This window comes from Megalopta genalis, chromosome 13 (genome assembly GCF_051020955.1).
Source record: "Megalopta genalis isolate 19385.01 chromosome 13, iyMegGena1_principal, whole genome shotgun sequence".
NCBI lineage: Eukaryota > Metazoa > Arthropoda > Insecta > Hymenoptera > Halictidae > Megalopta > Megalopta genalis.
The window spans coordinates 9,995,574-10,013,533 of NC_135025.1; the positions used below are offsets into that span (position 1 = coordinate 9,995,574).

At 30.8% G+C, this 17,960-nt stretch overlaps 3 protein-coding genes across 13 annotated transcripts; 1 reads left to right on the top strand and 2 right to left on the bottom strand.

Annotated features, from left to right (window-relative positions):
* Window positions 1–2,284: 2,284 nt before the first annotated feature.
* Window positions 2,285–13,047, bottom strand: Liprin-beta (liprin-beta 1). 11 transcript variants are annotated; one of them, XM_076525895.1, is made up of 11 exons: window positions 12,814–13,047; window positions 12,051–12,223; window positions 10,660–11,094; window positions 10,241–10,402; window positions 9,693–9,824; window positions 8,323–8,515; window positions 7,199–7,497; window positions 6,919–7,095; window positions 6,115–6,486; window positions 5,858–6,040; window positions 2,285–2,711 (listed from the first exon to the last, which is right to left on the bottom strand). In XM_076525895.1, exons 1-10 carry the CDS (start codon window positions 12,896–12,898, stop codon window positions 5,882–5,884), a joined length of 2,187 nt encoding a protein of 728 aa, XP_076382010.1. In that variant the 5' UTR covers window positions 12,899–13,047; the 3' UTR covers window positions 2,285–2,711; window positions 5,858–5,881. The 11 variants fall into 11 exon arrangements, with proteins under 11 accessions (XP_076382010.1, XP_033333931.2, XP_033333929.2 ...); XM_033478040.2 differs by lacking the exon at window positions 2,285–2,711 and having other exon boundaries at window positions 5,461–6,040; window positions 8,341–8,515; window positions 10,660–10,894; window positions 10,970–11,094; XM_033478038.2 differs by lacking the exon at window positions 2,285–2,711 and having other exon boundaries at window positions 5,461–6,040; window positions 10,660–10,894; window positions 10,970–11,094.
* LOC117224859 (lumican) lies at window positions 2,578–5,458 on the top strand. The gene has a single exon (XM_033478044.2). The coding sequence runs from the start codon at window positions 2,578–2,580 to the stop codon at window positions 3,889–3,891; it is 1,314 nt and encodes a 437-aa protein (XP_033333935.1). The 3' UTR covers window positions 3,892–5,458.
* Window positions 13,048–13,104: 57 nt separating the features above from the next.
* LOC117224860 (uncharacterized) lies at window positions 13,105–17,363 on the bottom strand. Its single transcript, XM_033478045.2, has 4 exons — window positions 16,727–17,363; window positions 15,974–16,112; window positions 14,239–14,396; window positions 13,105–13,885 (listed from the first exon to the last, which is right to left on the bottom strand). Exons 2-4 carry the CDS (start codon window positions 16,101–16,103, stop codon window positions 13,784–13,786), a joined length of 390 nt encoding a protein of 129 aa, XP_033333936.1. The 5' UTR covers window positions 16,104–16,112; window positions 16,727–17,363; the 3' UTR covers window positions 13,105–13,783.
* Window positions 17,364–17,960: the final 597 nt, after the last annotated feature.

Sequence of the window (17,960 nt, forward strand, 5' to 3'; positions counted from 1 at the left end):
GTATAACGTTTGTTTGACATTTTTTACGCATTTCTAAATAAAAAACGTATATATAATATATATATTAAATAAAAAACGTATATATAATATATATATTAAATATAATAATATATATAATATTATATTAATATATATATTATATATATAATATATATATATATATATATATTATGTATTTGCTTTGCGGAGACAATATGACGTACAGAGTGTTTTCAAAAATGTAGGCGTAATTCCAGGGACAGATACAGTGGGCTAAAATAAGAAAGAGAGTTCATATAAACAAGTAATATCGTATCGATCTTCTCACTCATCTCATAGTGTTTAGATAGGAGGCTAGAAGCTCGTGGATGAGATAAGAAGTTGTAAAAAATGAAATGAAGCAGTCAACACAGTCATAAGAATTACTGGAAGACAAGTACAACTATAATTCGGAAACAAGGTTGTTGGACATGCAGTCAGTGTAAAAAGTCTTTGTACTATTTCCGATTTTTGACAAATTGTCAATTGCACTCATTTTAAAGCTTGAAGCTTACGCAAAGCTTACGCTATGCGTAAGTAGATTTTCCTGTAACGTGTTATTGCATAATGTAAACTTAAATTATGGCCAGATTTATTATGGTATAACTCGTTTTGACGAAATAATCAACAATTATATATCAAATATCAAATATAATCAATATATGATATATAATATCAATTTGATATATAATAGTAATTTAATAATAATATATGTTTGATATATATTCATTTGATATATAATATCAATTATATATCAAATATAATTATGTATCAAATATCAACAATTTGACAAAAATCTGAAATTTTGTGTACGAATACTTTCTACATTGACTGTATGTTCATATGGACTTCTTTCTTATTTTAGCGAACTGAATCTATTCCCGAAGTCATACCCACATTTTCGGAACGTATATCTCCCTCATCATTGACGATGCTCAATATTTTTCGAGATATCGAAGTCGTCGATATTTTATAAAATGAGTTTACATATTTCTATCATTGTATCATAATAGCTAACAGTAAGATCAAAACGAATCCAATGACGTATAGTAATATGACCTTCACGCGACCTTAAGTCACGTATTGGTCTCCGTATTTCAGAATGTCTGAAGAATATTTACTAATTTTTCGGACCCGAAATAATAAGTAGTTCAACCGTGACAGCTGTTTTAATTTTCTGGTGTACCTTATATATATGTACCTTATATATATAAAATATATAATTCTGTGTCCGAACAGAATTCAACGAACGATATTTAGTAATAAATAATCGCGTTAAAGGACGCGAAGGATTTGATTATTTGAGAAATACGAAAAATATTATTAATAAGAAACTTACCCATTTAGTTGTAAATTCACTTCATGCTCGGAAATATGTACAGGAGGATGGTACATTAACTTCGTACGATGTATGATGAACTGCACAGCTGATCTGTATCCGACGGTGACGAACAGAAGGATGTATAAGGACACGTTATTCCAACGTTTGCTTTCACTGCACTATCACGAAACAATGATCACTTATTCAATAATATTTACAGATGAATTTTCCTGGGTTAATATGTATGGTCCTGAAAGGAGCCGATCCTTTTATGAGACGCGTACTGCTGAACCCTTTGCAGCATTCTTGGAGTAAACGCGTTGTTCGCACCGTATAAGAATAATTATAATACTCTTGCGACATCCTTTCCAATCAAACAACGATATAATAATAATAAAAAAACAATAAAGTTACTTCAAATGACCTTAGGTATCCCCCCACTTTCGGCGGTTAAAGTAATTATAGAACACCCTGTATGTATTCCATACTGAAGAAATAAGGATATGAATTTCACGCTATGATACCTCTTTCAAAAAAATTTTTTTTGTTATGCAAAAAATTTATTTACAAAATTAATTTCTGCGGATTTAAATTCAGTGTAAAAAATGCTATAAAAACATATATCTAAACAAATTTTTTTAAAGTAGAAAACATTTTCAAAAGCGAAAAAAAATGTTTCGAACAAAAGTGATGCATATTTTTACGCGGAATATAATTCCGTAATAAAAAATATAGGTTTATCATAAGAAAAGCAAGATGACCATGAAATGACCATTTGATTCCCCACTCGAAATACTAACGGACATGTGTCAGTATATTTTTTTAAATCACATGTCTACGACATCTTTTACAATCTCAAGTTAAATGGAACACCCTATATATGTATATGGAAGTTTTACTTATACAATACAATATAAGGGTTTTAGCAATAAAAAAATTGCCGCAATATAATAAAATATATTTAATAATAATTTAAAAATAAAATATGACCATTATTCTACATTATGTTAGTTAAACGCTGTATTGCACTTTAATTGGCTGAAGGTTCATCTACTTCGGATAAACCTGATTCATCAAGCATGTTTCCACTTTTTCTCTTTCTCGCCATTTCTCATTTTACCATAATAAACTGCGGCTACAAACACCGCGCGGATACGTCTTTATTTACTTATTACTTTATTTACTTATCAACTATAAGTAAGATTTGTGCAAAAATCCTTTGTTCCAGATATTCGAAAATGGTGGTGACGCACGGGTTGATCTTATTACTGATGATTCCCCAGTTCTTCTCAAGTCGAGTAGTCGAGATCGGTGGTAACGACGAAAATATCGACAACGCCTTAATCAAAACCGCAGAGACTCGAAGCCCAACCTGCAATGGGGACGATAGCCTCATACTTTCGAATTTAAATTACACAGAAATTCCAATCGATCTCATTAGGAACGGCACCATTAGACAAATAAATTTAGAAGGCAACAAAATAAGGGACATATCCGCTGACAAATTCAATGGCGTTCCAAATTTAGAATGCTTGAATCTGGCATCCAACGAGATTACATTAAGCCAAGTACTAAGTTTGAAAAATATGAGTGCGAGAACTTTGGTCCTGGATGATCTGAGTGTACCGATCAAGGACAAGTTAGGCAACGAGGGAGGGTACTTTCCCAATGTGGAAAATCTTTCCTTGAATAAGATCAATCGTTTTGCTGTTACAACTTCTTTCAAAGATATGTTTCCTCGGCTTGATAGATTATTTTTGATGCAGATTCCTAATATCCAAGCAGCGTTCGATTTTGTCACAGAATATCTACCGGGCACATTACGGCACTTGCATTTACAGAACAGCGGGTTAGATAGTCTTAATTTGTATAGCGTGGGCAACCTACAGTCTTTATATCTCGACGGAAACAATCTTAGGGACGGCTTTAGAATAGCAGGGGACGCTAACAATCTACAAGTTGTATCGTTAAGAAGATGTGGTTTTACTGCAAATTACATAAAAGTGTTCTTTCCATATTCTCGACATGCTTTAACGTTTCTCGATTTATCCGAGAATCTGATGGATTATCTACCTATAAACATGCTCGAACGGGCTATCAATCTTGAGACATTGGGTCTGAGTAAAAACGAGTTCACGCAAATACCAGACCTTAAAAGGCAATCGCGACTACGCATATTGTTGTTGAGCTACAACAATATAAGCCTCCCAAGTCAGATGGCGGACTTGCTACCAACTTCCTTAAGAATACTGAGTCTTCGAGGCAATAATATAACTTCTATCGGTGAAAAAACGTTTGAGAAACTTACTGAACTCGAAGAGCTCGATTTGTCAGAAAACAAACTGGCACTTCTGCCTCCTACGTGGACACACGATTTGAAGAATCTCAAACGCTTACTTTTAAACTCGAATATGTTCAAGCATTTTGCAGACATATCGTTGACACCAGCTTTAAGTAATTTGCAGAACGTGTATGTGGCACGAAATACAATGACAGAGATCTCCGAACGTGAATGGTCTACGATACCTGAAAATACTACAGTCCATATGTAAAACAGTGTTTCTTATCTAAAATGCAGGAAGTTTTTAACTCGAACTTGTCTTCCACCTCCTTCGCCAGCCTTAAATTCTGCATTTTCTTTCCTCCTCCAACCAGTACCTCCCACCTTTCATCTCTCCACCTATCCTAAAATTCACTGCCCTTTTCCATCTATGTTTCATTTGCCCTTTCATTAAATTCCCAGGCATTCTCTTGCCTTTTACCACTTGTTGCACCTCGATTTCCTTATTTTCTCCCATCTTTCCTTTTCCTGTATCATTCTCTCCCTCTCCACCAGCATGATATAATTGTCCTGTTCCACAATACCAAAATGTGCCTCTCCCGAAATCATTCAACTTTACAGCGTCCTTATAGCATGTGGAGTCCACTTCAGGAATAGGTTCTACACATGAAAATAATAAAACGCATCCCTATCCAACATTGTTCTTGAATTATGGTGAGTTTCTTCTTCAACACACCGTACTTGCTCGTCTTCAAGGTAAATGTTCGAAATGAGCTCCTTATATTTAAACACAAGCCTGGCAACGTTTACCCTTTCCATTTGTTCAAAACGCCTTCAGCGGTGCGTTCAATTACAAAGAGCTCATTTCGAATATTTGTCGTGAAGATTAGCAAATACGATATGTTAAAGAAGAAACTCGTCCCCATAACTCGAAAGCAAAATCGAATAAGACATATATTTATATAAAGATTTTTTCATTGTTTTTATGTGTAGAATCTATTCCTGAAGTGGATCCCACATTCTAAGGGGCACTCTGGATATAAACATTCTTTGCTAGATATAATAATAATAATAAAAATCGAGGTGGTAATATCTGTTTACTAATATTGGACATATAAGTAGTGTGCAAAACGTACAATTTTACTTTGGACTTTACGATTTTGTATTTAGAACGCCGTATCTTAGCACAGAATTATCTAAAACGAATAACATTTTGGATTTGGGAGCTTTAAAATCGTCTCAGTTTATAGCAAACCAAACTTTCTCAGTATATATTAAACTTAAGAAATTGAATTTTGGCTATGGAACGCTGCTTGGCATCTTTGTCTATGAATATCGAAAAATCAACAAGAGATTAAGCCGTAATTAATTTAGCTTTTAAATTGAGAAACTTTTTATGTTATCTACTAATTATATTTTTAAGAATATCTCGTCTTACTTAAAGAACTAAAAAAATTAAAACGTGACACTTATAACATTATGTCGTTATTCCGTAAAAAATAATGAAGTCTTCAATATGGTTTTTGCTTTTTTTTTCATTTTATGTAAGTATAGTTATCAGCTTAATTATAAGATATGTATCCGGCATGTATTTAACACATATTAGATTTTGTTCGGTTGTTTGCACGCTATTAAATGGAAAAAATAAGGCAAAAGCTAACAAAATAAAAATGTTACCACATAACTGAACACTTAGAAAGTATCCAGTATGCAGCATCACTTCTTTCTTGTATCTCATAAGTACTGGTTGCCCGTAAAATATATAACCCCTTTTTCAACACCTTGTAAATTATATAGCATCAATAATATAAATGATTTAATAAATAATTGAACAACAATCTATGACAAGTTCGTTTATTATATCATTATTTTGTATTAGGAATTATTACAAATGTATAAATGTTAATAATTTATGAGAGATATTAAAAGAGTTTAGAGAAGTTACTGCTTGTACACAATCCAACAAGAAAATTGCCCTTCTTCTTAAAAATGTATTCCAAATGCAACCTTTAAACTGATAATCTGCTAATAGCAACACAACATAGATAAAGCTATGAATTTCTATCTTACTTAGTCAACTTAACGAATTTATTTTCTTCGTTTTATGGTCATAATTTCATCAAAAGTTTTGAAGACACGTAAAATAATATGAAAGAGCATATTTAATAAATTATTTCGTTAAAGAAAGATATACCACAATGACAAGAATTGTTCAAATATAGTAGAATGAAACTTACAATATTATGAATGTGTGATCCTCGTTAGAATATGGGTGAATTCAAGTTTGGACTGCTTGGAGTCGAAACAGGTGTTGATGGAGTACCTGGTGGTGAAGCTTCCAACGGACATACCAAATTACCATAATCTACTTCGTTTTTGCTTTTTTTACGTTTCAATGTAAACTGAGATTTTTTTGGTATCTAAATTGTATATTAACAAGCTTCATTGTAATTGTCACATTTCTGTATTTAAGTACATATAGAAATTTACATACCTTTAAGCGAGCAGTAAGCGTTAGTGGCACAAATCCTAAAGTACTCTCAATTTCTCTTTTTCTTTGTACAACTTCTCTACCCAGAATTTGATTAAAGTGTGTGGTCAAATGTCTGCGAAGAAGCGTTTTTCCAGGAGAAATACTAAGTAATGCAGCTAATAATTCAGAAGTAAATCTTCCCTCATACACCATCAAACCACCATGTACCCCAGATCCTCTCATATTAGGAGCATATTCTGCTAGATCTACTACTCTCAACCATTCCATTACTCGATGATTAGTCCAAAGATGAATATTATCACCATCGGCTCCATTACCATTTGTTGATCTTCTTTCAAGATTATCAAACTCAAAATTTAATTCTCGCAAGACCTTTAGAAAAGTAAAAATTATCAATATGTTAGTGTATCTTTAACACCCGCACAGTAAAGCGTTGTATAAGTCTTATGAAATTATAACATCTTTTGAGTACAAATTAAATGGTATAAAAACTTTTCAGTAAAAGAAGATTTTGTTCATCATATTATCAGTTTAGGAGATACGACAAACAATCATTGACTTTTAAAATAAATTCAATATATGTCTTTTTTGCTAGATTATTTGGTACCATGAGCAAAGTACTATTCATTATGCATATAGTTTTACAAAGGAAATGGAAGAAATAGCATCTGTGTTGAAAATATCAATAATCCGTAAATCTGATAGTTTTAAAATGATCACCGTCCGTATAGTTGGCTGAGTCTTTACTTTACTACAATGGAATTAATTGATACAGTCTTTGCAAGTATATGTCATAAAAGGTACCTGAATGCCTCGTCTTAAGCTTGCAGCATGTAATTGTGCATTCACTCCAAGATTTAATAAATCTTCAGTAGTCAATCTGTGTAACATTCTTCCATCAATTTTACCATTCTGAAATGCCTCCTTATGTTGTGGTAAACCTATATCATCAAGCCATCGTAAAACTGCAGCATTATCCATCTATAATTAAATAAATATTTACAATTCATATTCTATATATAAAGAAAGTAAAGTAAAGAATTGAAAAGACAAATCAAATTAGTAATCACAACTTTATGGTCACCTTATCAGATCCAAGAAAATCAACTCCATCAGATTTTTCCGACTCTATCGCGTACAATAACTTCTTCCTGTGAAGAATATTCTTAATTTCTAATTCCTTTTCGATTTGTTGAGGAGAAGATTCAATTAATTTTGTCCCAGTGGCGCCCCACCGCCTCAATTCACATGTATAACATTCTAATCCTAAATTTGTGAGCCATCCTTTAATTTCTTCCATTGATAATTCTATCAAAGGCTTCTGTGTGATTACTTGTAATCGGCAGTTTGAGCTTTCTATAATAACGTTCTTCTCTTCTTCAGCTAAAGAAGATACAAAAAAAGCTCAATTAGAAAATATTACAGTAGATGTTAATGTTTTTCTTATGACGGTAGGTTTCCGTAATAGCAGAATATAATATTAAAAAGGAAAATAACGTTAATAGGCTGATCAATATTCTTTGATAATGTCATCAATTGAATGATTAGATTATTTGATGTTGCATATAAATGATATTCTACAATATAAGTGAAATACATATTATTTTCTGAAGCCAGGAATACATACAAATTTCCCATGCAGTAAATAAGAAGCGGCTTTATAAAACAAAGGGCCTAGCCGATTAAGATGGTCAATTTTGCCCTTAGAGGTTTTTTAATGGCTATTATACCGTTCGATAATTGACCAAGAAAAACTCATTGTTTTCGAGATATCTTCAATTTTCCGATTTTTGGGGGGAGTTTTCCACTTTTTATAACCACAGCTTGCAACCGAAAAATCTGAAAAAATTCTATAATATGCGGCTTGATGTCTGAAATAAACCACATTTTTTCAAAATTTTAAAAGATCACCGAAGGAGAAAATGGGCGGAAAAACGCCTAGATCTAATTTACCCTGTAATTATCCTCACGGGCAAGTTACAGGGTTGAAATTTTGCCTAGATAAGTTTTTCATGGTCAGCTACCAAACGGTATAATACTTAGTAAAAAACCTCCAAGAGCAATTTTGACCACCTTAATCGGCTAGACCCTTTATTGATTGACGAACTACTAGCTTAAAATCAATATTAAGTTATTGGTCATGATTGCCTGTCACATAAAAAGAATAAACGATAAATGCATTTTTGTAAAACATTTGATAATGCATGCCTAGAGAAAAATCGCAACCTAGAGTAGGCGCAGACAGACATCTCGCGGAGGCTCCTCTAATGGCCAATGGTACTGTTGTGTGTGTTCCAGAAGCTAAACTGGGAACCTTACCGAACACTACGCCTTTCTTTGAAGAACTCAGGGGCCTAGGGAGACTACTATATTGGCTGGTATGCCTTCCGAATTTCTCTCCCTGCAATAAATACGTCTGTAGTGAAAAAAAATGCAAAAACTTTGATTTCTTTAAACGTTATCTTAATCTCCACAATACTAACTAACTGATGGTCTTGCAGAAGACTATGGTCAGGACCACGCATACTTGTCAAGATGCCTTAATTTGCCTAGATATTTCAAAATTTATATTTGACCGATTAATTTGAAATGTACTTCGTACGACTATTATAGTTGGTGCTATAATTTAATAAAAATAATTTTATGTTCTAATGGAACATTAATCCACGAAATATTTAAAAATGTGTACTTATACTAAATAAGAAACTACTGTCATGTTTAATGATATTGTTAGAAATAATGGGATCGTAACAACCATTTAAAAAATAAAATTATTGTTGAGGAAAAAATATGAAACATATTCTTCTGGATATTTTTTTGAGAACGGAAATCAACCTACACCGGTTCCTTTGCTTATACTATAAGTTTTATAAAAACTACCACTAAACAAAGTCCTGCATTACAATGAGGGCAAAAATATACAGTGTCTTTTTTTCTTTTGTGTTTTGAGCATACCGCGCATCTTCTTTGTGGCCTCACTCGCGCTGAGTAAACACGAAGAAAATCCCGTTATGTAGTCAAAATTCCGTAGTCGCGGCCAAATTCTTCAAAAAGGACGCGACATGAAAATTGCGAAGAAGAGAGCGCGACAGGACTACAGAAACGACCCGATTCGTCAGCAAGGCTACGCAATGGTAGAGTCGATACTCTAGCGGCAGTCATGTTTGGGTATAATTCTCCTTGCAATAACTAAGGCAAATAAACTTAACTACAAAGTAGAATTTCTTCAATTCATTCACACAAACACTTACATACGTACTTCCTCATACTGTTAATTTTAAATTTTAATTTCTTGTACTTATATTTTGCTTCTCTGAATGTAGTAATGTTTAAAATTATTTAGTGCCTTATTAACATTACTTATATTCAATACGATATAAAATTAATTTGAGCTATTGAATAAATGTGTTATACATATATTGAAATCGGTTAAAGAACAGATTTGACTATCTCATCCAATTAAGTCCTTTATATCAAGACCTTGTTTAGAAAATGGGATTTTCAATATACTTTTATACTTTTATACAAGTAATTGAAATGAACATTTTATTACTACTACTATATTTAAATTAACTTACGTTTAAGACAGGACTTGTACTGTGAAGTGCAAGATTTTCATGTTCTAAACTAGCTTGTCTCAGCTTCATTTCTGATAAGGAGCTCAGTAACTCCAATTTTTGTGTTTCCAGAGCACTTCGCGAAAGCATTTCCTTAAAAAATGAAAATACATTTAAATATTCTAATGACAAAATAAAAATAATATAGAAATAGTAACACAGTAGGCAACCATAAAAACCCCTTATACGTGACTTTATATCCTCAAAAATAATAATTAAACGCCTCATAACTTTTAAATAATGTATATACAAGCGAAATTCGAGTAAAATTTATGAAATAATATTATTAAATTTGCCGACTGTAGCGTGTACTATTATTTGATATTATATATATGTAATATTATACAGCACATGTTACATATTTTTAAGTGATATATGCCCTTTTAAAGATAAAATATCAAAATCCCTTACTTTCAACAAATAAGATAATTTGATACAAAATAATTTTAACTCATAGAATCTTAAAAGAATATAATAGCACAGTAGTAAGTATAAGTGAATAAAATTACTTTCTGTAACACTTCTTCCATTCTTCTAAGAGAATCTTTCTTTTCTCTAAGCATAGTTTCCAATTCTTGAATTTTATTGGACTGTGCTTCCACTTGCTCCGATAAAACTGATACTTCCATTCGTAAGGCTGCACGTTCATCTTCTAACTTCCTTAAACGTTCCTATAACATTAAAGTATGCACTAAATTAATGTTATGTAATTATGTATTATGGTGGGTATTAACAATAAATACGTTTCTCTCATATAATGTATATCTAAAGAATACAATCTACTACAAACAATATAAAGCTGCTATTATTGTATCACATACACATTGTGATTATTATTCGAATATAATCTTTATAAATTTTTTTTAAACGAACTGTTATATATATAATGTTATATATAAATCGTTGTTACAAATATAGATAAATATACCTGAGTTTTTACTAGATACTCTTTCCATTTTCGTGAAATTTGAAAATATTGTAATGAACAACAGTTAAAGGATTCTTTCCTTCTTAAGAAAAGGTCTGTTTGTGACCTAAGTCTTTGTTCACAATCTATTCTGTTTCTGAAAGGTCTTTTGGTTCCTGCGTCAAAAGACTGGTTGCTTTGGTTCCCTTTGTGTTCTTTAGTATTTTCTTGACAATTATGATTTTTTGCACATAGGCTATATAACCATATCAGAATGTCAATGAATATGAATGCAAAAATAATAAAAAACAGAACAAACGACAAAAAAGACCTCATATTATAAAATGCAGAACAAAACGGTGAGTAACTCCCCATCTGAGTCATACTTGTAGTTGAACAGAGATTCGGCACGCTTCCTCTAAGGCCAATCATTTCAGTGTAACCTAATGGACGATGCTGAGACATAAAGTATGATTCTCTTAGATGCCGGTTTCATAATGTTTACAATAATTTATGGCATAATATATTATCTATTTTAAAAAATATTGAATTTTTTAGTATTGATATTACAAAGAAACATACCTAATATCCTGTATTAGTAGCATGTTACGTAAACTAATGAAGAAAACTTATATGCAAATATTATAACATAAAACTGATCTTACTAATGAATTCTTTCATTTTTATGGACACATAATACTCTGAAAAGATTTTAATTCTTTTAAATGTAAATACTTTTCCATAAAAAAACACATCATAATATGTGTTGAAAACATTTAATAATATTGTATGTCCTATTAATCTTCAATATTTATTTGGTAATGTCAAAAATATAAAAATACTAACAGTCCAACACAAAAATATTGGATTGAGGATAGTATCTACAAACAAGTTGCTCAATTGTTTCACTGTATTCCATATTATTAGACATTTACATTATGTGTTTTTTTCGCATACAATTTATAATACTAGCTTTATAGTGAATACATCTACGATTTCAATAAACTTAGAATATATACAAATATAAAAGTCATTGTGTCTTTTACTTACAATAACTATATTATCCTCAGCTGCTACCATTAAATAGATATGTTCATGTAATGCAAAATTACTTCTCAAAGAGATAGTATCTAAATATATTATTTTAAAAAGGACAATTATGTTCTTGACACTCTTAAAATTAATTTGCCAGTATTCAAAACAATAAAACATTTAGTTACACACATAAGTTCTTTTAGTTAATAAAAGATATGTTAGTTAGGTTGCCATCTTTTTGCAATATATTGAGTTTTGTGCAATTTGATTTCATACTAACTAATAAATTAGTATGTTCCATTTTAAATTAATTTGTTATGAATATTGTGGTATTTCCTTAATTTGTATCCTTTACAATTTGTGTAAGTATGTACTACCTGGCAGAAACAGCTGTCAGATTTATAGATATGGTGTTCAAAACAATCAATATTTGCAAATTCGTCCTCTTCTTGATCACAATTTGGGGCCCCTGGAGGATCGTACCCTTCTGAAGGTATACATCTATCATCCCACTGTTTTGTTCTGAACATAGTTTCCGAGGTATCTGAACCTAAATGAGTTTCATAAACTAATTTTTTGAAATGTATGCAAATGCAATATGCAGCACAGATGAAAATAAATAAATAAATAAATAAATATTTCTATTAAACAATAAGATCTGCATATTCACTAACAAATATATTTTGTTATGTACATATATGCAAAATATTTTATTGTAACATATAGTAATAAGAAAAGATTATTTCAATATACTTGATGTAAAAAATTTTAATATGTAAAAACAGATTTCACAATCTGTTCAAATTCTAAGGTTACAATGTGTACTGATCACAAAAATTGTCTTTTATGGACTACATGTAGTAACTGTATTAGATATAAAGATATTTTCCTAGGATAGTAGAGTGTGAAGAAAACGTTTAATTTCTTTTTTAACCGCTTAATTTCTGGAAATGAAAATAATTGCAAAAAATTGCATAAATTCGCTTTAAAAGTCTTTATATTATATTTCTGCCGAAATTTTATTTCAAAACAGTTGCGTATGAACGTAGTTCATAATTTAAATCTTGTTAATAATTCAAAAGAAAATGGTTCATTCTGTTGATTGGTTTCGTCTAAAAACAGAAACGTTTTTAATAGAACCTCTCGCATATCCTTCATCTTTTTCTTCCATGATAGACCTTATAGGTATCTTCGTAATTGTTGAATTTTCCTCATCCATGTACATGATTCATATTTATTTACTTTATTTTCAATGATCTAAGTATACAAAATCTGTCTATAATGAATCAATTAAGGTGTGTTAATTATGAGAAATCTTGACAAAACGATCACGACGCGGGTTTGCAACAAACTAAAATTACTGTCCGAAAATTTCCCAAGGTACTAGCAGTCACGTGACACGATTTAATCCTACGATGTTACAAATATACATAGAAGAGAATTGGCTTTATTAAAATGATATCTCATCAATCTCTTTACAACTTGTGCTTGATACAAACGGTTGTATATATGTATATGTAGTCCAAAATCCAAACTCTAAACAATACCTTTCTAGATTCAATTTTATTCTCCACCTGCTTCAAATATTTTCGGAAAATGTACTATCGCGATCGTTGAACCCTAATTAATTTATGCTAGTTTATAATAATTTAACATTACAACATTCTTCTAAATTTTTGGATTGGTTTAAAAATAAATTTATTTCAAAACATATTGTCCAGACTCTAATACATACACACATATTGTATGTACTACATTCTCGGTAAAGGTTAAACCAATGCGTTTATAAATAGATTGATCATCTTTCCTAAATCTTACCAAATTAGCTTCCTTAAACTACACCAGAGAACATACTCTTTATCACATAGGTTATGTATAATCAGAAAATTATGCAAATAAATATTTGTAAAGTCTAATCAAAATGTACAACGAATCTAAAGTTTTTCTCAATTTCTACTGACGAATATACGTTTATTTGTCCAAGACTTATTATGAGCTAACTATGAATTTGTAAAGGTTTTTTTATTTTCCTATATATATACTCAGTCAGCCAAGCTGTTTTGATCAAGTATGTACATGTAAAATGCTTGGTAGTGTACTTTGTGAGGATTTATGTGAATTTGGTGTCAAGACTCTGCTGAAAGGAGACTCTGCTCGGTATTTGGCACCAGACGCTTGGCGCTGCCAAATCAGTGGCAAATCTTCCCGGAACCTTGTAGCGAAACGGATTGTTTCAAGAGGGCAAGTCGGTCGGCCACATGTGGCAGATGTGGCAGCGCCACAATGCCACAGCGCCAATGAAAAAGAAAAATAATCAGACTATAATATCAACACGTACTATCGGGAATATCTAACTATGTACATCGCAAATAGTCATATGATAACATTAATTTTTAATTTATTTCTTTGAATATTAGGGTATAGGCGCAAAATGCTAAAAAAATTTAAAGATTTCTGTTCAATATACAAACATATATATTCAATGTATATCAAACAGTATGATTAATTAACAACGTAATTATCAAATAAATTTATATATCCAAAAAATAATGTATATAAACTTACCGGTTGCATCCACTGCAATAAAATCTCTATGCTTGCTGCATCAGGTGTTGAAGGAAGACTTGGGGAACTCTTAATTGCAGTCACAAGATTTCTTGTAGCTTCTTTTACTGAATCTTTCCATTCTGCTGTTCCTTCGTTATTACTTTCTATACAAGCACCTGTATGCAAATGTTTTATGGATAAATTAAACATGCAAATATACGTTACTTTTCATAAGAAAAATAAGACAATTAACAACTAAGAAATACTTCTTAAGTATTTTAAATCCTTAAACTACCACCAGTTTAGCATGTCTGGAGTAGAACATCAAATGAAGAAAGATGAGAAAATAATATTAACTATTTGAACTAAAAAGATAAGTGATAAAGACATTTACTTTTGAAATAACGAATTAACAAAAAGATAACGTTGTAAAAGATGAGTGAAAAATAATTAGAGGAAGGTAAATACTGTTTGTGAGAACCTCTGACAATATCAGTGATTCTGAAATTAAAAGTACGAAAAATGATAAAGCAAAATTAGGAAGAAATGGAAAAAGAGATTAGACATAATAGTGATCACATAAAAACAAGATTTTAGAAATAAAATCTATAGAAAGAAAAATTACTATAATATTTAATAATAACTTAAATGTGATCAAGTGTAGATTGGAATTTATTTGGCATTAGAAGTGCTGGAATACAAAACCCATCATTATTATGTATGCATTGTGAATTTGATAATCAGATACCATATTGTGTCATCACATACATATTTAAACTGTTGTGAAATTTTCTTATTTGCTTGATCATTTATTGAAATGTAAAAATAAAAATTTCGACTTATTCGTATTTTGCATTTGGTTATACATACAACAATACATCTGAATACATACATACATTTAAATGGAAAAGTTAATAAGGAAGTGCCATCTTCTAATGCAGTTTTCGGACACATAAATAAAATTAGATCCTTTATTAAGAAATACACAACTTCAACTTTCAAACTATTTCTCTAACCCTAATAATTTACAAAATGTTCGGCCAATTGTAAATGTTACCTAAACTTTAAGGATAGTTTTCACCCCTTCAATAACAATATTATGATATCCACTACAAATTTTATTAGAATTAATCAATATTATGATTTTTATTATTCAATTACAATCTTATTGCATTAAGACTGCATCATGCTCAATGTCCATTGCTATATACAAAGCAAAATCCAAGTAATAAATAGAAAAATAAAATATGTGATGTAATTATTGCTTTAATTTGGATAGGTTGAATAAATGCAATATTCTGTAATACTGTATTCATCTTCAAGAATTCTGAAATTCAAATTTTATAGTAACTAAATTATAGAAAATAGAACAATACATATTAAAATTCCTTTTTATGTTATTTAATAAACAACAAAAAAAGTATTTATTCTGACATGATATTTTAATAAAATTGAGATAATTGTAGTTATTTGAAAGGAGGATCATTATCACGATACACAAATACCACAAACTTCTCATTCAATAATATAATTAAGCAGAATTGAAATGCTTACTTAAAACACTTTACAGATTTTTGTCAAAGTATATCATTAATTATTATAAATTTATGATTTCATGTTTATAAGTTATTGATATTTTAAGAATTATAGACTATATGCATTATACATCGTATGTCAATACATGATGACATTAATTTTTTATTGAACAAACTATTTCTAACAATGATAATATAAAATAAAAACAATGACTTACCAGAAATAATATCATCCATTTGTAACAAAGCAGCTTCTAACATTTTGCTAGCCTCGCTTGATGTTTTTGGAATAAAGGTAGACTCCCCTGCACGTATTGTAATATCGCCCCTTTCGTCACTTTTACCCATTGCTGTAATCTAAATATTCAACACATTAACATTTATAGATATGTATAATTTATGATTTTTAATAAATTTTGACATTTAAAATTCTGCATGATTAAATTACTTAAGTAATTTATGTATACGATACTTACATATAACTTGAATTTATTTACTTGTATTTATTAGAAATTATGAATTTAATAAAAGCTGTTTTCTTAAAGAACTGTGAAACAGAATGGTAAAATATTAACAATGTTAATTAAAAATATTAATTATGCAAATTACAGAAACTTCAAATGTTACAAGTTAACTCTTTTGTAAATATATCTAGATGTTCAAATTTTCAAAGTAAACTTTAAAAATAAACTTGTCTGGATGTTAACAATGAATAAATCAAAACTCGGTTGTAAACAAATGTAATTAAAATTAGTACTGTTAAAGGTTAAATAACAATTTCAGAAACTTTTAAAATTCAAGCATAAAATAAAACCAATAAATTTACGGCAAATAACAAAATGAGAGATATTATATCTAATTCTTTTCAATTTCCTATTACTTTTTTTTTATTCAATATTTTTCTTACTATATTTAACAATAGAAAGATACACAGATCAAAATTGGTTTTGTATAATCTTTTATATACGTACCTCGTAACATCATAGTTTAGATTAAAATGGAAAAGTCACTGCTTCTAAATTGTTTTAAATTTAAAGTTAAATACGGGTGTGTGTTCAAACCAAGGAACGACAACCCAAGAGTAAGCAACAGGTGTTGAGAACAACGCCCAATAGATTACCGCCATAATAGTTTTGATTCTTATTTTATGTGATAAGTATGCGTACGTCGTACGCCTCTTTAACTTTATCTACATATATACTCAAATAATAAATTTCTATAAAAATATAATCAAATTCCTTGAAGTCTTCCGTAGAAAATACTTTTACAATAAAAGAAAATCATAAATCTTTCTTACACAAAATACATATTTAGTTTATGTACAGTATACAGCATAGCATGAATGATCCGACTGGCATGACATTGAGGCAAACCATAACAAAACCATTTTCGAGACATTTTTAGCAAGCTAACAGTAAATTAGTCTATACGAAAGAAATGTGCCTTCAAAATGTATCATCACATTTGTTTTGAAAAATGCAGACACTATCACTGTGATATCTTGTTTATACTAAAAAAATATTAAATAATAGTACTATAGTTAATAGCCACTGTAAGTTCATAGACATTGACAGACATACAGTCAGCTCCCGTTCTTAGTGCCGTTTTTCTCGTCCACTAGAAGAGCTTTTCTATCCCCACCATTCTATTGCGCATTCAGCATCGCGCAATTGCTTTAAAAAGAGAGCCAAAAATGATCGAAAGAGAGACAGAACGAAACCAGCGGCCTGTATAGTGGCAATGGTAGCATCCACACAAACGAGAAACCTGGCTCGTTCTGGCGAATACTTAGTCTATGGCAGACACGTAGTTCCACAAGCGGCCACTCGTAGTGTTAGTGTTTTGCACGAGTTACGCTCTGCACCGTGCGTGGTTAATGGCCGTTTCCGTTTTTCCTCCCCCGAAACAAAGAAGAGAAGAGAATGCTCTCGAAAAGCAGAGACTCGAAGTTCGAATCGCGTAGCGTGAGCACGCGTAGTTAACCGCGGATCGTATCCACGCGTTAAATCTGGCCGGTTGTCACCTAGACATTCTGATTCATTTTCAGCGCGCCGAGCAAGCGCTGTGTGTATATATATTTATCTTTGAGTTAATAAATTATATCTAGTTATGAATATCCCACGTGCGTGTCTAACCTCGGACCCTAGTAACTGTCTCCACGTGTTCGTCCAAATACAGACTCTAGGGAAATCGCAGTAGAGAGAT